The 21,177-nt window shown below is 56.0% G+C and overlaps 3 protein-coding genes across 5 annotated transcripts; 1 reads left to right on the top strand and 2 right to left on the bottom strand.

Moving 5' to 3' along the window:
• The first annotated feature begins 417 nt into the window (after positions 1–417).
• Positions 418–7,016, top strand: P2RY4 (pyrimidinergic receptor P2Y4). 2 transcript variants are annotated; one of them, XM_054215289.1, is made up of 2 exons: positions 418–575; positions 4,451–7,016. In XM_054215289.1, exon 2 carries the CDS (start codon positions 4,467–4,469, stop codon positions 5,613–5,615), a length of 1,149 nt encoding a protein of 382 aa, XP_054071264.1. In that variant the 5' UTR covers positions 418–575; positions 4,451–4,466; the 3' UTR covers positions 5,616–7,016. The 2 variants fall into 2 exon arrangements, with proteins under 2 accessions (XP_054071264.1, XP_054071263.1); XM_054215288.1 differs by having other exon boundaries at positions 1,826–7,016.
• On the bottom strand, positions 6,806–11,882 carry LOC128915212 (diacylglycerol O-acyltransferase 2-like). The gene is made up of 8 exons (XM_054215291.1): positions 11,549–11,882; positions 9,687–9,815; positions 9,506–9,613; positions 9,199–9,269; positions 8,884–9,088; positions 8,179–8,353; positions 7,899–8,101; positions 6,806–7,736 (listed from the first exon to the last, which is right to left on the bottom strand). The coding sequence occupies exons 1-8, from the start codon at positions 11,586–11,588 to the stop codon at positions 7,582–7,584; spliced, it is 1,086 nt and encodes a 361-aa protein (XP_054071266.1). The 5' UTR covers positions 11,589–11,882; the 3' UTR covers positions 6,806–7,581.
• A 1,675-nt stretch (positions 11,883–13,557) lies between these two features.
• IGBP1 (immunoglobulin binding protein 1) lies at positions 13,558–20,157 on the bottom strand. Of its 2 annotated transcripts, none has more exons than XM_054215032.1 (6): positions 19,939–20,157; positions 19,473–19,778; positions 16,539–16,734; positions 15,446–15,531; positions 14,350–14,462; positions 13,558–14,087 (listed from the first exon to the last, which is right to left on the bottom strand). In XM_054215032.1, exons 1-6 carry the CDS (start codon positions 20,124–20,126, stop codon positions 13,942–13,944), a joined length of 1,035 nt encoding a protein of 344 aa, XP_054071007.1. In that variant the 5' UTR covers positions 20,127–20,157; the 3' UTR covers positions 13,558–13,941. The 2 variants fall into 2 exon arrangements, with proteins under 2 accessions (XP_054071007.1, XP_054071006.1); XM_054215031.1 differs by having other exon boundaries at positions 13,558–14,090; positions 19,939–20,156.
• Positions 20,158–21,177: the final 1,020 nt, after the last annotated feature.

Raw genomic sequence — 21,177 nt, 5'->3', positions numbered from 1 at the left:
GTCCCAGTGGGGCAGGGAGGCTGCCCTGGGGTGGGTGAGGGGCAGTGGTCCCCATGGGCAGGGGGCTGCTGTCCCCATGGATGAGGGGCTCTGGCCCCCGTGGTAGAGGGACCGTGGTCCCCATAAGTGAGGGACCATGGTCCCTATGAGCGAGGGACTGTGGTCCCCACGGCCAAGGGTCCTTGGCCCCCACGGGGAGAGGGCTGCAACCCGAGGGTGAGGCCCACAAGTCCCTTGTCTGGGGGGCTGCTGGGGGGGCTGCAGGTGGCCCAAAACCTGTGAGGACGATGGGCAGGATGGGCAGGCAGCGGGGCTAAGCCCCGCAGGCAGCCCCTGGGGCAGGCAGGGACACGGGCAGGGACACTGCAGGCTCCTGCCCCCGCCTCTGCCCGCCTCCAGCCCTGCCTCTCCCGGGCACTTTGCTCCCAGCGTTGGGAGAGCGGGAGCGGGCACAGACGGCGCAGCACGACCAAGGACAGCCCGCAGCACCGCCAGCATGGCCCCCAGCCCCATGGAGGACAGGGGCTCCCCGGGGGTGCCCCGCTCCTGAGAGCCGCCCCAGCCCAGGACCACAGGTGAGCCGGGGCAGCCCGTGCCTGGTGGAGGGCAGCGGCCAGGGTGGCCATGCCATGGCCGTGCCACAGCCGTGCAAACCCAGCTGGGCTCCAGGGGGGCCTGTGGGGAGCAGCTTTGGCCCCTCAAGGGATGGAGGTGGGACGCCCAGGGCTGGATGGCTGTGGGGTGGGGGTCAGCCACTTCTTCCTATACGTCCACCATCCCCAAATCCCTCTGTGCATCCTCCTCCCTAACACGCCACTGCCTTCCTCCATCACCAAGGGCCTTCATCCTTCCCAGTGTGACCACCTCCTCTCCATCCCCCAAAGCTCTGCCTCCTCACAGGGCAAAGTTGCCCTCGGGCTGCTGTGGCTTAGCCCCACGCTGTGGGCTCCTGCCCTTCCCTGGGGAGGCGAAGGCACAGGGACAGCCCACCCAAGGGCAAAAGGAAACCCTCACCTCCCACCCCACCGAGAAAGGGGTTCACCTCGGAGCAGGGGACGTGGTGGGCAGCGAGGGAAGCGCCTGACCCCGCTGGTGTCCCTGGGGAGGAGGCACCGGCACCCAGGCAGCGCAGGCAGATCGTGCTTTGGCTGCTCTTGCAGCTGAAGGGAAGGATGGAAAAGAAATTAGGTCACGCTCCCCTTGTGCCGGGGCTTTGGCTGCAAAAACCACGTGGCGATTAGGGACAAGGGTCCTTCTGCAGGATGTTTTGCATAATTTCCCCTTGTTTTGCAATTTCTGAGAGCTTAGGCGAGAAGAAAAGCCCTGTTTTTCCTGTGCTCCAGCAGCAACCAGTCCCAGGCTCACCCCTTGTGCCTCGGTGGCTGCTCGCTCCCCTCCAAAATCTGCTCTCGCGTCCCCTCTCTGAAGCTCCTGCCCACTACACCGCAGTCCCCGACCCCCAGTGCCATCCTTCCAAGTGAGCAGGACTTCAGCTCCGGGGCAGAGTCTGCCTTTGTCACTGACCCGCTCATTCATTCCATCGATGCCGTTCCAACGCCCCCAGGGCCATTTCCAAAGCCCCAGGGCCAGCAGCCTCAGCTAGCTGCTGGGCCACCCCAGGCTGGGGGTGGCCATCAGCTCCCGGTGTGGCCGGTGCTGCCCGGGGGCCGAAGGACGGGTTCAGGCTGGGCACAGCGGTGGGGCTGGGAGCCAGGGCAGAGCTCCCGTTCCTGCGGCAAAGGGCAGCACGTGCCTCCCGATGCACGGCCCCGTGGCCACCCCCTGCCCCTTTCCGCTGGCGGATGGATGCATGGGTGTTTTGCAGGACCCCTGGCTGCTTCCCAGGGCACGTGCGAGGACCAGCCTGCAGGAACCATCCCAGGCGGATGTGCTTGCCATGGGCAAGGGATTCCCCAGCATCGCAGCCCTCGTGCATCCACAGAACGGGCAGGACAGGAGCGGGAATCACCTCCCCAGCTCCATGGCCTTTCCTGCAATGCCTTCCATCTTCCGCTCCAGCAGTGAGCCCAAACGCTTGGCTTAGCCCTCACTGTGGCTACAGTTGGTCCCTTCTTGAAAAAGTCCGTGCTGGAGAAGCCATGGCCACGGAGGGCCTTGCTGGGGACGTCGGCGAGAAGTAGGAACGGGCCTGGCGGTGACGTGTCCTCAGGGTGGACTGATGTGAATCAGTAATTTAAAGCACTGATTTTGATCGTGACTAAGATGAGGAAGCAGGAAACCTGTTGAGATAAAGCTTGCCAAATGTCATCTTCTTTTGCATTTTTATTTTTCGGTGGTTGTCCCCAAAGGAAGCTTGCTTAGGAACGGTTAAATCACGCTGCTGAGCACTGACTGTGCCAGAAGCCCTGTACCTGCGCTCTCCTCTGAACAGCCCGGTACCATGCAGCTGCTCAGGTTTTTTCCTTCTGCCTTTCTCACACCGGATTATTATTTTTTTATTTGCTGGCTTCTTCATATCTTAGTTGTTTGCTGACCTATGTCATGGGTATCGGCTTTGGTCACTGAACCCTGCAGCACCTATAGTCCGGTCAGGCTCAAGGCTTCACGCTCACTTGCACTCAGGGGTTAGAAAAGGAAAATAAATCTCCTGGTGCCTTGTGTCCTTGGCAGTGTCGCAGCTTTGGGAGACGCAGCCTCTGGGCTGGGACCAGCACGACCAGCACAGTGTTCCCAGTGGCACAGCCAGCCCCACGGGACCACCGCTGGCACCAGTGCCTGGAGGATTGGGGTTTCCTACCAGTTGTTTTTCCCTCCTGGTGCTGGGAAAACAGGACAAGTTCTTCCCACTGTTAATGTTTGATCAGGACCTGCCTGCTGCTCTCTGAACTCATCCCTGTAATAAAGGAGGCGGCTGCCCGCGCTGGCCGCAGCGGGAAGGAAGCTGCAGGGTGTTCGATGTGAGCCTGAAGCTGCGGCTCAGCCCACAACTCAAACAGAGAGTGCCAAGGTGCGTGTGACACAGAGGGGCCAGTCCCGTGGCCACCCGCTTGCCCATCTGCCTGCTGATTCATTTATGATCATCTCTGTAAACACTGGGATGTCTCTCCAGGCGAGGCTTTGGAGGGAGAGGATGGATTGCAGCTCAGATGACCCCATGGATACACCCTACAGGATATTCCTGCCAACGGCGCCTGCCACAGGAGGCCACAGGCTGATCATCTCCATGGCAAAGGCAAGGGATTAACAGGAGGGGGATGATGAGGGAGCCAAGGGATGGAGGAGCCTGAGAGGACACTGCCTTCCACCTCGTACCACCACCACCAGCATCCCAGGAACACACATCATCTCCCCGAGCCCCAAGTCCTCCTCTGTCCTGGCACCCATCGCCTCCTGGGTGAGCTCTGGGCCGACAGAAATTGGAGACACACCAGCACTCCCTCTGTCAGATATGGCTTTCGGCTGCACCCTCGTTTCTGCCAGCAGCATGGTAGATTCTCCTGCTCCCAGGTTACTCATCCGAGCACCCATCCTCATCTGGCAGAAGCAGCTACTCTTAAATCGCTTCACCAGGGGTGGTGGTAGGCATGGAGGGGCCAAGGCGTGGGCAGCCTTCACCGGTCCTTTGCTGGACACCACGATGGTGGCAGAAGCTCCTTCTTCCCTCTGGAGGAGTGGGCTCTGAACTTCTGAGGGGCGAACACAACTCTCTGACAGTTTGCCCTCGTCCCTCAGCCCCGGGGCCTGATTTGCCAGGAGGACGTGGATCCCAGCTTTTGATCCTAACGCTGCGCGGGGGGAAGCGTCCTGCCTGCCTTGTGAACTTGCACTGTCTTGGGCTGGGACTTGGCTCTGGCGCAGCTCCTCTCCGCAGGGCTTAGATCATCACTCTCCTACGGAGAATACCCAGCAGCTGGAGGCCCCTCGCCGTCCAGGGACGCTCTCTCCCAAAGGCTTCTTTAACAGCCCCCCAAGGATTTCTCCGGGCCACAATATTCCCCCAGACAAGCCTTTCTTCTCCTCCCGCCTTTCTTCTGTCAAGGAGCCCTCTGGGACGAGCAGCATTGTCAGGATGGTGCCAATTAGGCTGAGCCGGCTTCCAAGAGGCTGCGCTGGCACCGGCTGGGGGCTGCTGTTGCTCATAAAGGTCTCATTGTTCGGCGCGCCGTGGGGCTGCTGGCCGGCGGGGCCGGCGCGGCCCTCTGTCTCAGGCACGCTTCCTGGCTCCACGCGGCGCTGGTGTCACTGCGCGCTGCTCAAAGGGATGATTAACGGGTGTCATTGCGGGGGCTGCGAAGGGGAGGATTTGTCAAGCCTCCCTCAGCTCCCCGCGAGGCCCGAACGCGCGAGCTGAGAAAAACCAGAGAACCATCAAAGTGGCCGGAGCTCCTGGAGGGGGGGAAAATCTGGCATCTTTGGCTCCCTTCCACGCTTTGTGCCTGACAATGGTCGAGATCAACGACTAATGTGCTTTTATTAACTGCTCCCCTAGATCTGGCTTGGAAAACATGGCCACTTCAGTGAGGACATTCCCAGTTGCCCTGTGGACACCGACGCCGGCTCCCTGGCCGGGAGAAAACACCACCGCGGTGTCGGAGGCAAAGTGCGTCTTCAACGAGGAGTTCAAGTTCATCCTGCTGCCCGTCTCCTACAGCATCGTCTTTGTGGTGGGTCTGCCCCTCAACTCCTGGGCCCTGTGGATGTTCATCTCCAGGATGAGGCCCTGGAACGCCACCACCACCTACATGTTCAACTTGGCCGTCTCCGACACACTCTACGTCCTCTCCCTCCCTACGCTGGTCTACTATTACGCCGACCGCAACAACTGGCCCTTTGGGAAAGGGCTCTGCAAGATCGTCCGCTTCCTCTTCTACGCTAATCTCTACAGCAGCATCCTCTTCCTGACGTGTATCAGTGTCCACCGTTACATGGGCATCTGCCACCCCATCCGCTCCCTGAAGTGGGTGAAGACCAAGCAGGCCCGCATCATTTGTGTGGGCGCCTGGCTTGTCGTCACCATCTGCCTCATCCCCAACCTCATCTTTGTCACCACCAGCTCCAGGGGCAACAGCACCCTGTGCCATGACACCACCAGGCCCGAGGAGTTCGACCATTACGTGCACTACAGTTCCTCCGTCATGGCCCTCCTCTTCGGGGTCCCCTTCTTGGTGATCGTCCTGTGCTACTGCCTGATGGCCAAGAGACTCGGCAAGTCCAACTTCTCCAGCCCCAGCCCCCGAATGCCCTCCTACAAGAAGCGCTCCATCAGGATGATCATCATTGTGCTTACTGTCTTTGCCATCTGCTTTGTGCCCTTCCACATCACCCGGACCCTCTACTACACCTCCCGCTACTTCCAAGCCGACTGCCGGACCCTCAACATCATCAACTTCACCTACAAGATCACGCGGCCCCTGGCCAGCATCAATAGCTGCCTTGACCCCATCTTGTACTTCATGGTTGGGGACAAGTACCGGGGGCGGCTGCGCCGGGGTCCAGGCCAGCGGCTCCGGCCTGTGCCCACATGCAACCTGGCCCTGGTGTCCCCCTCCATGGACAACCTCACAGGTGGTAGCCATGCTGACAATGACACCCAAGGGACAGGGACAGCACGGAGCAGAGGCAGGTGCCAAGGGGACAATGGGGGGTTACAGTAGCCTCATCCCTGGTCGCCACAAGTCACAGCCCCTCTGGGCTCTGTGTGGGTGCCTGGGCACCCCCAGGTCCCCAAACCTGCCTCTGCTGAAGGCTGAGGATAGGTGGCCATGGGACTTGTCCCAGCACTGCCCCGAGATGCCAAGGGAGGAGGGTGCCAGTACTGCTCAGGGCAGGACAGACACCTTCCTGCGGGAAGGGGAAGGCTGCTGAGAAAGCCACTTTGGGATGGCACATGCCCCATCCTGGGATGCTTCCGAGGACGTGTGGGGGCTGACAGGTCAATAAAGGGAAGGGACACTGGTCCCTCCCTTGGGATGCACAGCCCTTCTGGTCTGATTGGCAGCAATGTGCAGGGACCGGACTGAACCTGGGGATGGCGTCAACGCTGGATGCCCCGTGTGCCTGGCAGAGGCTCTCTGAGATGCCCCTGTCACACTGTTGACCTTGAGACAGGTGGGGAGGGACGTGGCATGGGGCACTTAATGCCCATCATCCCCCAATAAAGCTCCTTCACTTTTCTCTACACTGAGACCTCTTCCTCCTCGTAGCAGAAGGAAGAGGGACGAGATGCCCACCCTTGCCCCAGAAAGCATTTGAGAGCAAAGAAAAGCCACCCGCTGCCTCAGCGCTGGGGCAGGTTCGGAGCGAGGGACTGGAGTGGTGACACCCATGGTGATGGGAAAGTCCTCGGAAATCTGCCTTTATAGGTGTTTGCTTTCCAAATGTTTACTCAGCCCTTGTGTTTGACCAAGTGCCTGCGCAGAGAGAAGCAGACCAGAGATGGCTATCAGCGCTGTCGACTCTCCCACGCCAGCCCAGGCAGGGATGGGACAGGGCTGTCCCCGCCACGGGGAGCCCTGGGGGGGGCTGCCCCTCCATCACCCCCCAGGAGTCCTCCCAGCACATGCCTGGAGAAGGAAAGCCCATAGCGTCATCGGGGTGTCACCCCCCAGCCATGGCACCGGCCACACACAGCCACATCCCACCAGGGTCTGCCCAGGTCACCCAGGGAGGGAGAGGGCTCCATGGATGCCACATCCCATCCCCCCATCCCCATCCCACTGGACCCCCGGAGACCCCCCTCAACTCACCGCTGAGCTGAAAGCAGAGAGAGAAGCAGATGTCCCTCCTAAGCCCAGTCAGCCCAGTAAGAGCAGCTGTAGGACCTCCCCTTCCCTTATAGCCAATGTGCCCCAGGTGGGCCTGGAGCTGCTTGGTTGCACCTGAGTGGTGCAAGGGTCCCCGCCAAGCACATCCCCGTCCCCAGAGATGGGACTGCCAGGGAGGGGACACGGGTGGGTGGCATGTCCACCTACACGGGGAGTACGGGAGTATGGCCATGTGCCGCTGATCCTGCCCCCGCCCCAGCACACACAGGCAGCGTTGGGGGGGTTGGAAATCTGTATTGGGTACAGAGGCGGTGGAAAAGGCTCATCTGGGGCCAGGGCAGCGCCCTCCCCTCGCCCAGGGCTCCATGGTCCCAGCTGAGGCCACTTCCACGGGTCCCCAAGTCCAGGAGTGTCCCCCCCACCCTGAAAGGGATATCTCCCCAGCCCAGTCTTTCTCACTATTGGGATGCCAGCCCGAAGAGTCCATCTCATTCCCTCCCCCCATGACACCTCCTCCCTCAGCTCATGGTGCCCTGGTTATCCTGGGGGGACCGTGCCCATCGCTGGACCCCAGCCTCACGCCAGGCCCCCCCACATCATCCCCGTGTCCTTGGGGCCAGCTGTGTCACCTGCAGCCCCTTCGAACCCCTTTCAAGGGGCACCCTTTCCCAATCTCCCTCTCCCCTTGCTTCTTCCTTTCCTCCCACCTCCCGCTCAGGTTTTTCGGCTGGAGGAGCAGAGGGCTGGAGCAGGGACCGTCCCCCGTGTTTCCCCCATGCCGGGCCGGCTGAAATCCCCACCCGCAAGAGCCGGCTGCCCTTGTGAGTCAGGATCTGGCCGCCGGCGCCGGCCGTGCTCAGAGGATGTGCAGCTCGTCCGTCTCTGACAGCCCATACTTGGTCTTGTTCTCGTTGAAGAGCTTGAGCAGGGAGCGGATGTACATCTCATGGTACATGTCCACTGTCTCAGAGCTTGGGTCCTCGATCTTGGGCACCATCACTGGCTCCCCCACTGCCAAGAGGGGAGGAAGGTCAGGCTGGTGGGCATGGGGGCATGCTCGGCTCATCAGGGACATGAGCTAAGTATTGCCTTCCAATGCCACCCATCACAGGATGTCCTCCTCTGCCCCTCCACCTTCTGGGGGTCCCCTCCGCCCCAACAGGCGATGCTCACCCACAGTGGTGATGGGTCTGGCGTAGGGGAGGAAGCCCCAGGAGTGGACGGAGGTGAGACCCCGGCCATAGAAGATGCAGGGAGCGAAGCCCATCATCTTCTGGAAGCGCTGCTGGATGCTCCTCATCCAGCTGCCCTCCTCAAAGACCACCTGGCGGAAAAGGTCATTCTCCCCAAAGGAGAAGGAGGGGACGAGGTAGGCCCTGTGGAGGGGACATAGTGGGTGGTGATGGGGTGCCGGAGCCCCCAGACCCCCACGGTGGCGGTGCTTGTGACCCACCCGTGCTGCAGGGCCATGCGGACGAAGCCCTTGCGTTTCTTCAGGACGAGCGTGGTGACACCGGGACGGCAGGAGAGCGACTCGGCCGCGCCGCCGATGACGATGGCCACCGCGTTGCCAGTGCCATTCTTGGACAGCAGGTACCCGATGGCACGACGTGTCACCGGGCACAGGCCTGCGGCAGAACGGACACCACCGGTGCTATGGGACACCACTCGGGGGACGGGGACCCTGCGAGGGACCTCACACGGCACCGTGCCCGGAGGAACCACGCAAGGACGATGTGCAAGGCACCATGCGAGCGACCATGCGAGGGACGGCGCAAGGGCTCCCCCTGCTGCGGGAGAGCTCACGGGGGAGGGAGGGGTCCCCCCCCGGGCAGGGTGCGGGCAGGGTGCGGGCAGGGTGCAAGCACGGTGAGGTTCGGACAAGGTGCGGGCAGGACACCACCCCTGCCCTGCGTCCTTCTGGGGAGCACAGAGGCTATCGGTCCCACAGATGGGACTGGGGACACACACACACCCCCCCCCAGAACCCCCCCTGCCCATGGGCATTGCCCCCTCCGTGCTCTGGCCCACATGTGGCAGCAGGCAGAGGTGGGCAGGAGCGGGGCAGGCAGGGGGTGCATCCCCAGGGCACCCACTCAGCGCGAGGCAGCACGACCGGCCCACGAGGGTGACAGTCCCCCTGCCCGCGGACGCTCACCCCCGCTCATCAGGTACTCCCTGAAGACGGGCAGGCGGAAGTTGCCGGCCAGGGTGGTGAGGAAGGGCCGGATGCCCGGGAACATCTCCCCGAAGCCCGTGGAGCCCGTGATGAAGTTGCAGAAGGCGCCGACGCAGAGGATGCCGTGGGGGTGGGAGCCGATGATGTAGTTGTGGCTGGGGGACAGGTCGTGTGTCTTCACCAGCTGCGGGGACAAAACAGTGTCGGGGGGACATAACGGTGGTGTGTCCTTCTGGGTGGTACCACTGCTTGCGGGAATGTCCCGTCCTGGCACCCCCGCTCCCTGCACTGTACCTTCACGGGGAAATAATCCCGAAAGTGCCTCCACACAGGCCATCGCCGCAGGCACGGCAGCCTCCTGCCACCTGCAAAATGGGGAGGCACCACAGATGACGCATGGCAGCAGGGCCCGCGGGAAACACTCCCCGTGGACCTGCCATATCCCTCTTCCCGCCATGATGATGATGGGGGAAAAGGAAGAAAGAACAGGTGGGACATGGTGCTCCCCATTTACTGTGCCAGGAAGGACCCAGAGAAAATGAGACCCGACATCCCATCCTGCTGCAAAGCTGGAGGAAGGGGGGGCTCTGCCCATCCCCACCTTTCTCCGGCGTGTCCCAGTCGAAGATGATCCAAGCCAGGTAGAGCGCCGAGATGGGCCAGAAGCTGGTGAACACCAGGTAGATGAGGATCAGCAGGCTGACGGTTCCTGTGGGAGCCGGGGAGGGGTGTGAGCGGGTGTGTGCCCACCCCACCGGGACCCCCCACAGCCCCCTACTCACCCAGCAGCAGAAAGCTGAGCACCCACTGCAGGACGGAGAGGAGCTGGAGCCAGGAGCGGACGTCCCGCTGCGAGGGCCAGCGTGCTGCGAGCAGGGTGCGCAGGGCGGTCTGGATGCTGGCGCGGCTACCTGCAGGGAGGGACATGGCAGCTGGCCCAAAACAGCATGGCTTGCACAAATGCTGTCCCAACTAGCCGGGGGATCCCAGTCCAGTGGTACCCTTGGCTGCCAAGGTTGGGATACGGGGAGAAGGCAGGAGGTAGGATGGGAAGGGTGAAGCAGTTGGGCAAAGAGGGATGGGATGAGGTGAAGGATGCTCATCCCCAGAGAGCTCTGGACCATGCCAGGAGGTGGCCCTGGGCAACTTGAGGCTGCTCTGGGGACAGCCCTGCTCCAAGCGGGGGGCATCTGGCAGGCTGGGCACCCCTTAGCCCAAACATGTCCGTGAGCATGGGTGCACCAGCAGAGCTGAGCACAGCAGCAGGTCCTGCACCATGCCAAGGTCCCTGAAGGCCAGGACCTTACCCCTGCCCTCCTTGGCGTGTTCAGGCTCAGAGAGAATTCGGGGATTTCTCAGCTGGCGCAGCAGGGAGGCATGGGGCAGCATACACCCCCCAGCAGGCGCCAAGGACAGTGGCCAGGGTCCAAGCCAGGGTGGCCGAGGTTGGCTGTCCCCACTGAGCCTTGCCTCCCACGAGGGACAGTCCAGCAGCCACGGCTGCTCCACTCCCCTCGCCACCCCCTTCCCCCCAGCCAACCTTGGTGAACCATTAACCGCCCCGGGCTGGGTGCCAGGATCCAAACTCCACGCATGGCCCCATCCCTCCTCCCCGAAACAGGCCCAAGGCACCGGTCCCACCAGCGCACTGCTCCTGGCCAAAGGTCCACAGTGGCCGAGACCACCTGGCACGGCCACCACTGACCGCAGCAAGCTACCTCTTGTATTACAAAATCCTTGTTTTCTTGGGAAAACAACCCAAAATCAGCATGCTGGCCACATAGAGAGATGCTCAGGGCGAGACCGGAGCAGACCTGTCCCCACGGCTCCCTGGGCTGGGGACCCTTATGTCCCCAGAGGGACCCCTGGGTCACAGGAGAACCACCAAACCCCACTTTGGGTGGCTGGTGCACGTTCAACTCTTCCCGGCTCAATCCAAACCGTGACTGGGACAACTGAAATTAATTAAACACTGGACCCATCACCAGCACTGAAGAATTGTTTCCCCTCTCCTCCCCCGAGCAGCGTGCGGTGCTTTACGCCATCCCTCCTGCCCGTCCCCGCACGCCCAGCGAGGCGTCCCCAGAAGCCCAGCGCCTGCACAGCCCCTGCCACTCTCAACTTCCCAAAGCCCCATTTTTTTTCCAAGGAAGATGCAGAGCTCTGCCTAGCAAACTCGTGTCTACCAAACAGTTGCTTTTTTTAGTTCCTTTTTCTAGCTCCCCCTCCCCGCCCCCCCAAGCACTCCATGAATGTCCAGACCGCAGATATAAAAAATGGAGAATTCCCAGGGGCTCGGCTGCCAGCCCCGTCCACGGCGACAGGAGCCTCTTCAAACCCAGAAATGTGGACTCCGCGTCCCGGGGCAGCAAGGAAAGACGAAAGGGAATTGGGAATTTGCATCGCTCTGGAGCATCTTGCAGGAGTAACGTTACTGAATGCACTGTCAGAAATTTCATTCCTGTTGAGCAACCGTATGTTTTCCTCTGGTGCTGCTAACCCCAAATTGCTCCCAACACCTCCCTTTCCCCTAAGCAGACTAAAGCAAATAGACAATAGTGACAACAAACGCTAATTGCCTGACCAGCTCCTCGCATCGCCAGAGCATCAGAAACCATTCAAACACGCTTTGGAAATATCTTACCGCTAAGATTTTGGGAACAGGCTGCAATAATTGTTTTCATGGTGGCAAGGAGTTGCGCGCCAGACCCCGGTTCAGCAGGTTAAGAGGCGAGTTTGGAAATACCAGAGAGCAATTGATTGTGTATCCAGCTGCTTTAACCAGCTGACCCAAGGTAAACTGTCCGCTGCGGAGGGGAGCAGACCCGCTCCGGCCCCGGCTTGCAGAGCAAGGAGAAGAGCTGATGGTCCTTGGGAGGATGAGGAGTCGTGCCGAGCGGTGAGGAGCTGCCGTCGCGAAGGGCAGCCACCGCTCCTCTGAAAGGCACTGCTGGCAGCACCGATGGTGGCTCGGCGGTGGCTGCCTTCCCCTGGGGAATGGTACCGTCCGGCTTTGGGTATTTCACAAACTGCTGTCATGCTCTGCCAGTGTGACTCCCCTCCAGAGCCGCCCAAAAACGTCATCCCCAAACTCCTGCTCCACGGTATGGGAACACAGCCTGCCAGACAGGCCCTGACCCTCAGCCCCACCGTCCAGCACTGTCACCTCCTCTTCCACCACTACGAGGGCCACTGGGGTCTGCTAGCCCTGCCTGCTCGCCCAGGAAGACCAGAGTACTGCCTGGAGACAACCGGGGGGAAAAAAAGTAAGAAAAGTAAAATAAAAAAAAAAAAGCAGCAGAAGCAGCCCCAAGGCGGAGCTTCAGGCCAACAGCCAAAGAAAGAGCAAAAATCCATAGCATCTGATTCACCAGAGCTACTTCTCAGGCTCTACCTCTCCAGAAGTACTCGCTAGGAAGAGCTGGCTAACATCAAACGTAGGAAGGGGATAAATACATGCAGAGAATTGCATGTGTTGTTAAAGTTAAAAACACGTTTCACAGGAGAGGTCTGGAACCCACAAAAACTTGTAATCTGCTTTTGTAGAGTCTCAGTCTCTGGAAAAAAGGGTGCAACAGCATTCACTGCTACAACTTCACAGGGAGAGATTAGTTAACAAGAGCCCAAATTGCTATGCATAAAATGTCTTAAGCTCTCCTGAAGCCTACTTGGACCCTCGGGTGTGCTTGAATCATGCTAACAGAAAGGAAAAACCCCAAATTCTTTCAGAATCCCACTGTCCCCAGAGGTAAGGGAGTGCTCTGCTGATGAACCTGACTGCACCAAATCAAAGACAGTAGATGCCTTGTGGCCTGCTCCAGGTAACACGCTGCCACAAAGGCAAGCAGCAGTGATGCTTTGTTTGGTTTTTCATTCTGACATTTGTACCAGGTTTACAAAAAACCGCAGTCGCAGCTGCCAGCACACGCTGGGCACCTCCAGAGCTTCCAGCCGTAATTCCTCACTTTCTTGCCCAGGAACGCAGTGGCCACGCTCTGGGTCAGCACCAGCTACGGCAAACCAGTCATATCCTCTCTTTTCACTCAGTGCAGGATTAGCACCAGCAGCTATTTAAACTGCCTTTGGAGGAATCCAGACAAGGTTTTCACCCCTTCACGGTTATTCTGTAAATAGATTTCTGAGCACACTAACAACCAGTGCGCTAGTTTGCTTTTGAGTACGGCACCATTTGTCCCAGCGCTGGCCCCTGTGCGTCTCCATAAAAGGGTCCCAAGTACACACATTTGTACATTACATTATGTACGCTATAGCCACGCAGACCCCACATTACACTAAACAAAAGGACAAACATCCCTCAAAAAGGCATTTGTACTATGTGTAGTATCAGCACTTCGACTTTGCCCTCGAAATACTTGATCTACTTAACACAAAAAAAAAATCCCAAACATTTCAGGTCTGCCCGCTCACGGAGGAACAGCGGGACGAGCCTGCGGCAAGGCCACCGAAGAGCTGGCTGCATAGAGGCCTCCCTGCCGAGGTGAACGCTGCACTGCAAGGTGGTGTGTTCAGAAGCCTTGGCCATGTAACATTGCCTATTTCCCATCCCCAAGTCCCTTGGTTGCTGGAAACCAGCCTTACAGGCTTGCTCTGGAATGCCTAGGACAAAGAGCAAGGGATTTTCACAGCGAGAGCTAGGCAGCACAAGAGATTTTATTTTGCTTAAAATATAGAGGAAAAAAAATAAATACATCCACCCACAATACAAAGAGCCGTTTCCAAATTCATGTACTTTTCTTTCAAGGACTTCCTCTGACTGGGAGAACAGAGGCAGTCTGACCCCTCGGAAAGAGCTCCGCCTGACAGGAGTTCTGTGGTATCACTGTACATGACCAGTGCACTCAGTCTGACATCTAACGTAAACCAAAGCAAACTGTCATGTTTACTCTGCTGACTCCAGTGCCTCCCAGAGAAGCCACGGATACCTCCGCATATGTACAGTGTATTTATTCCTATATCTCCAGGACACAGGCAATTCTTACAGGATTTCTAGGCCCTGCTCCCTCTGCAGCGAGAGCATCAGCCCACATTCTGCCGGTTGCCGTAGCCTCTTGGGTGTGTATCTTTCCAGTCATCCCAGTTCCGAGCTTTTTGAAGAGCTTCCTCATCGTCTTCCTCCTCTTTTTTCTCCTGCTGCTGCTTCTGCAACTCTTCATCAGTTATACCTGCTGAAGGTCAAGAACAGGAGTGAGGGGCAGTGGAAGATCCCTAGTCAAGTCCTCAAAACAGAAGCCCTGCCAGGAGATGGTTGAGACAGAAAGCTGGAATTTGCAAAGAGCAGTCTATCAATCCAGTTATTCTCACAGCCTAATAAAGTCAGGTCTTCCTCAGTCAGTGGGTGTTTTACACCCTGAACACATCCCTGTTCACCCTCCTCAAGAGACTTCACAAATTCTCTACTCCAGTTTTCGCTTTGCAACTCCCTACCTGGTGCTCTCTGAGGGGCACTCTGACCAGACACGACTCCTTGCCTTCTGCGCTGCTCATACCAGTCGTCCACGGTCATAGTAGGCAGGCCAGGATATCCAGCACCAAACACTCTGCAGGAAGAGAGAGACAAGTCAAAGAAGGCACTTTACGTTGCTACAAATGAGCAGAAACATAGACAACCGTGCACAGAACTGCTCCGTACTCCAACTGATACTAACAATATAAGATGTGTTATCAAGGAGGGCTTGAGAACAAACGTATTTCTACAGCCTGGGCCACCAGCAACAGACTTGCCAGTAACCCAGCCCTAACAGCGTTTAAAGAGTTCATCCTGACAGTTTAGAAAGGTGAGGACTGTTCTAGTCCAAAGACCCCGAATGACTTCTCCAGCCCAAAGGAGAACACTCTGTGCTAGCACAGCTTGCCAAGGAGGTCCCTGGGAATTAAATTAGGCACAGCTTGGCTAAATAAATATATGGAAGGGCAAATAAAGTCAAAAGCATGACAAGAAATCTGGTTTCTAACCCATTTTGTGTCTTTGCTGCCATATTCCTTGCAAGAATCTCACAGTGCCACAGTTAAGATTTTTATTCCCCTAGGGAAAGCCTTACAGTTAAAACCTGTATTATCGTCACTGATGATTCTCTGGTAGGTGTCACATCTTTCCAGCCCCTACGATCACTTATTTGAATTCACTGAAATCTTCCAGAGTTTACATTAGAGACCACACACACAGCGAAGAACAATCCTGTTAAATCACAGAGGTCAGATGGGCAGATGAGCCTTGCCTCTCCACAACAAGCATGTGGCCTATAAACTAACACACTAATATTTGCTTAATACAATCTTCTCTTCTGCCATCCCAATAGGAGGAAAACAGCGTTAGCCAAAAAGCTGTGGCATGCTGGCAATGGAAAAACATTAGAGAAAGTGGAAGAAATGCATTAGATGTTCTCCCATCCCTTGCCCATATGCCGTCTTGATGCGACACACTGCCTGAAGGTAACAACTGGTTTTCTGAAAGGGTATCTTAGGCTGGATGTGAGTAGAGCACTGCATCATACTGCGTCTAAATGATCAGAAAACAACATACTTAGCCTGAGCAGCATCCCGGGTAAGAATGAAAGGCTTCATTGGAGTCCTGACTTGCCGAGAAGTACCGTGTGGTGGTGCTGAAGACTGAAGATACAAAAAATGGTCACAAGATAACCGTGTAGATGAGAATCCCCTTCTCTGCTTCCCACCCCAAACAAGTTATTAAAAGTCTTGTAGAAGAGAAATGCCTCTGCTGTCAGAGCAACATCCCAAGATGGACAATTCAGGCCTTAATCCAGTTTAAATCATGAACTCCATCTGTGAGCTTCTATAAATCACTTCCCTTTGTGCCTTTGTTACACCCGCTCTGATCAAAGCGGAAAAGCTGACAGAGCTAAACCAGATCAGCTCAGATCAAAGCATGAAATATAGCTTATTTTTCCCAGGGATCAAACACAGCACATTCTGAAGCAAGTAGAGCTCACCATTCCTGTATCACCCAGGGCACTACAGAAGAACAGAGTCCTGCAATGCCAGTAATGAACTGCACAAACCAGCTGCGCCAACAAAGCTGGACTGTGGTCTGTGTCAGCACATTATGATTTTATTTCTAGACAGATATTTCAGGTGAGTAACATAAAGCCCAGGAAGACTATTCTACACAGGAACTGCAGGTCTATGAGAAGCTTCCAGCATTCAGAATGGGCATTTCTTTCTGTAATGTCTGCACGCTTTGTAGACCAGAAGCGCAGGCCTGAAAGAAATCACACGGGTCTTCCTTTAATTTACAAATGTACTTAGTTCTTTAGAGTTAAGGGTCTGGCAAAGTGGAGAAAAGCCTCTTCATGCAGACTGGTTCGGCTCTGATACTCAATGGTCTAGCATTTCACAAGATGCGACTGTCTAGAACATGTGGGCAGTCACTGGACAGTGACTAATCCAAAAATCTGACCACTGCCCGTTCAGAATCAAACCAAACCCTATCTGCCTGTGCTGTGATTGAGGTAAATTTCAATCAAGAATTCACAGAATGAAACTTACGAAACTCTGCTATTGAATTCTTCTGAAGTTCCTTTACCCGCAACAGTGTCTACCATCAAGTCTAGCTATCCACAGTCCAGAGGACCTGCAGTGCAAGAGAGGTCTCATACCTGTTTCGCTGTACCTCTGCTCCTCAGGATGACCATTTCTTGGTCAATACTCTCAATTTCCTCAAGGCTAGTGTTGATCCACTTCTGGGTTTGTAGTATGTAAAATTCCCGTATCTGATCCTCATCTGCTTGCCCACTCTCCACAGAGGTTTTCATAGAGGCCAACCTGGTCTCCAGTTCCTTCTTCTGCTTATATCTGTCTCAAAGAGAACAAAATGAGATCATTAAATAACCTTTCTCTAGCCAAACCCAGACACAGCGTTTTCTAAAGTAAACCATTTCCTAGTTCTTGAAATTCAATCAAATGTAGTTAGAGAGCTACAGCCCTCCCCCAATCCCTTTTCAGCTGCGTTTCACAGAGGTGCCAGTTGCTGACTAGTGCTCATTAGGGTAAGCAAATCCCAGATATTCATAAAGCTCCTCGTGTCTTTGACAAATTTCCTTGTGCGAGGAGGACCCACCCATTTAACAGCTGAGGAAGGGTCCCGTAGAAGCAAAGCAGAGACTTACAGGAATGTACCTGCTAAGAAGAGGAGGAGCACTGGCAGCACCAGTTCATACTGGTTGTCATTTACTGATGACCTCTCATGATGCGTAAGCAAGAGGCAAAATGTGAAGCAGGGGGATCCATCTCCCCACCTCATCTGACTGACTACAGAAGGTTTTTGACAAATGAAAACTACAGAACTCAGGAGAGTTCCAATCTGCTTAAAAAAGGCTTTGAAAATGCATGGTTGTATACACACATGCAGGACCAAAATCTCTTCCTCCCATCTTCCCCATCATTTCCATCTGTCAACTCAAATTTAGACTTTACATAGGATCTTTACTACTCTTTGTAAGTGGTTTAACATGACTTCATGTATTTAAAAAGAAAATTGTACACAAAAAGAGAGGTTCTGATGGTTTACTGTTGTAATTTAAGTATCTCCTGTCTGTTAAAAGCAGCTTTAAGATGACAGTTTTAATTCAGAGGCGCCTCTCTCAATTATTTTTTTTTTCTCCAAAAAGTTGAGTAATCCTTGAAATTTAAGCCTCCCAGGTAAAACTGGGCAAGCCTGGCAAATTAATCTACTGGAGAAAACAGGACTCATCGGCTCCTTCACTGAGAAAACCAATGTAATAGCTATTTTAAGTTGCTTCCATACGACACAAAGATATCAAGAAGCTGTTTATAAGGCAGATAAAAACAATTTTCCGATTTCTGTCTCACATGATTTTGTGTGTGCAGGTTGTTTTTTAATGTAATTTTGGTTTTCCGGATTTTTTGCCCTTTTCAGGAATTAGATATTAAAGGGGGGAACTACCTATATAATACACTTCCAGGCTAAACCCTTGTGTCCCGCTCCCATCAGTGTCCCTGCCACCTGAAGAACAAACAGCAAGCACCAAGGATTAGAGGAGCTGAAAGGACACGGAGCATAAAAGAGTTGTTCTCAAAAGCAAACCCACCCAAAAGTGTTCCACAGGAACCCTGAAAACAACATCTTAAGTGGCTGAGCTCCTGACTGCCCAGCCCTGCCCTTATCCTGCAAGGAAGCAAAGCAAATTGCTCCATTCCTGTTTGTCTTTACACTCTGCAGTGGGATAAATTCTGTTCAGTTGGCTGTTGCAATCCCAACCTGCTCCCTGGGACGCCACAGGATGTGCTCATTCAGAGAACGCGGCTAAAGGCAGCTAGGATGAGACAGGTCTGGAGCTGGTGCGGTGATACAGGCCTCCTTTGGAATATTTTGTTCATGCAGTCTATGTGTTTTACTGAAAGCAAATATAACTGCAATGTCTCACCCTGATCAAGTACTAACCTGCTTGTGACAGAACTCACACTGCAGGCACCTCCCGTTTGTCTTCAAGCAGGAGTCACGGCACAGACAGACGCAAGCCCTCAGTGAGAGGGGAGTTCATGCGTAACCAAAGCCCTACCTGAGCACCGACAAAACTCACTCACGCTCGGGAGGCAATGCGCAGCTCTGAGACCGCTGACAAGCAGCCCACGCTGGAAAGGCTTTCCTGCGCTGATCCCAAAGGCCCCGACGTGTTCTGGTATCCCAAACCCATCTCAGTTGGGTTGCTCTCTAGAATATAACTCCTATTTTCATCTTCATACAATTCAAACAGTTTGGGCCTTCCAGTGCTACCACAAGAAGCAACAACTTGATTGCCAAAATCCCCAACTAACACATGACAAAGAGGTATCAACCATCTCTTTTTTTAAAGATCTAATAAGCACATTGGTAGGAAACTCCCAACGTTGCTGGCTTTACGCAGTTAGCAGTGATTAAAGAACTAATCATAAAAGCTTTTGTGCAGTTCTTCTTCAAAGACCAGAAACTAAAGACATAAATGCATCTCTCCAACTTGTGCACGGTCCAATACCATTATGTGGTGCGCATCTTGAAATGAATGTTTAATGATTGATGTACTCCAATATCAAGGGAACTGGTTCTTTCCTGACAGTCCTTGTCTGCACAATCTCGCACTGCCTGAGGCACTGTCCTCCTCTTAAACTGATTCCCGAAAGCCAAACAAAAAGGTTCTTCAGCCTGGAGAAGAGAAGGCTCCGGGGAGACCTTAGAGCCCCTGCCAGAACCTAAAGGGGGCTACAAGAAAGCTGGGGAGGGGCTGTTTGCAAGGGCATGTAGCGACCGGACGAGGGGCAATGGCTTTAAACTAGCGCAGGGTAGGTTTAGATCAGACATCAGGAAGAAGTTCTTTACACTGAGGGTGGTGAGACAGTGGCCCAGGTTGCCCAGAGAGGGGGTGGAGGCCCCATCCCTGGAGACATTCAAGGCCAGGCTGGATGAGGCTCTGAGCAACCTGCTCTAGTTGAAGATGTCCCTGCTCCCTGCAGGGGGGTTGGACTAGATGGCCTTTAGAGGTCCCTTCAACCCAACACATTCTATTCTATTTAAACACCACAAAGCAAGAGCCTACCTTTCGATCTTGGCTTGCCTACTCGACGCCATGGCCACCAGGTTGGGCTGGGTGGCAGCGGGACCCCCCGAGGATGGGCTCCTGGCATCTTCCTCTCCTGGGGGGCTGGCGGGGGGCAGGTTGAAGCTGCCCAGCCCGTAGCTCCTGCAGAGCTTGAGGAAACGCCAGAAGTGGGCCCGAGCGCTCTCCAGGTGTTCCAGCCTCTTGCTCAGGTCGACCTGCTTCAACGTCAGGGCCCCCAGCAAGGCGGGCAGCAGCAGGTACTTCAGGTCGGCCGAGGCGATCTCCTCCAGCTCCTCGTTCTCGCTGCAAGGGAAGACACCAGATCAGCCTTCCCCTTCCCGCTCCGCCCGGGCCCGGGGACCCGTCTGGAGGCGGCGGAAGGCACGAAGGACCCTTGTGCGGCCTCACTGCCCGCCCCCGGGACCGGGACCAAGCCCAGGCCCGGGCCCGTCCCTCCGCTCACCTGAACAGGTCCAGCTGCGCCACCATGGCGGCCGCCTGTCGCAGCGCGTCCAGCCCCTGCCGCACCTTATCCTGCACGGCCGGAGCCCCCGAAGAGGGCTCGGCGCCGGTCTCCACCTCCTCCCAGAACCGCCGGCCCGCCGCCAGCAGCTCCGCCAGCCGCGGCCCCGCGCCGGCCCCCTCCGCCATGTTGGGCCGGGAAGGCGCCGCCGCCGAACCGCTTCCGGGGCGACCGCCAGAGCCCCCGCCCCTGCCCGCCATCTTGGTGAGGGCAGAGGGGGGCCGCCATCTTGTTAGGGGCCGGCCGGAGGCAGTGCCTGGCCAGGCTGCAGCGGGGCTTTCCCCGGGCAGCGACCCGGGACCAGCGCGGCGGGGGTGGTGTCGCCCACACGGGGCTCGGCGGGGCCGTGGGCCGTCACATGCGGCTGGTGCTCACAGAGTTTGTCACTGCCTGACGTACGGGCCTTCCCAGACCCTGCCAGGAGGGAGGTGTACTGCTGGTGATGTGCTCCCATAAACAAGGGAAAATGAGGATAATTAGATAAATTGGCAGAAATTCACCCTCCCCCGTCTAACACCTTCCCCCTCTAGAAAAGGGAGCGAGAGGGGTGGCTACATTCAGTGGCGGAGTGCCACATTTTATTTTTTAAGCACAGGACCTTCCATTTCTTCTCTATTCTTTTTACAACAAAAGTAAGAAGCAGCCTTTCTCATTTATTTTTTACTTGGCTCCCAAGTCCCTTCTTACAGTATCTTTGAAATTTAAAGGGGCATAAGGTAGGTAAGGGTTAAAGCTGAGCTTTTATGAGCAGACGTGGGTCCCTTGGAAATGCAGGCGGTTGGCCTATGTGTATTATTACATCTATGTATATGGTGGTATAATAACTCAGGGCTGGCTGGAAGCACTCGGCCTCCAAGAATGAGTCAGTTTACAATTTACTCTGTTTGTTTTCTTCATACCGACGTGAGACAGCTCGATAAAAAGTTACTCATCAAAACCAGAAGAGTTGTGGGCCTGGGGTCCCGCTGGCTGCGCCCCGAGGACCCCGCGGTGGTGTCACCCTCCTGGCACCCTCCCTCCCCGCCACCCCCGTGCTCAGGCTGCGAAGGCAGGCACCAGCAGCGTGAGGTATGTCAAGAGCTGACCGCGTCATTCTGTGGCCTTCCTGCACGCCAGGCGGGAGGTGAAGAACAACGCTGTGTCCGCTGGTGGGAAAATTAATTTGTGTAATTACTGGAA

The sequence above is a fragment of the Rissa tridactyla genome, chromosome 9 (genome assembly GCF_028500815.1).
Source record: "Rissa tridactyla isolate bRisTri1 chromosome 9, bRisTri1.patW.cur.20221130, whole genome shotgun sequence".
Lineage (NCBI taxonomy): Eukaryota > Metazoa > Chordata > Aves > Charadriiformes > Laridae > Rissa > Rissa tridactyla.
The sequence above is the reverse complement of the archived record's forward strand: the minus strand, read 5'-3'. Positions and strand labels throughout refer to the sequence as shown.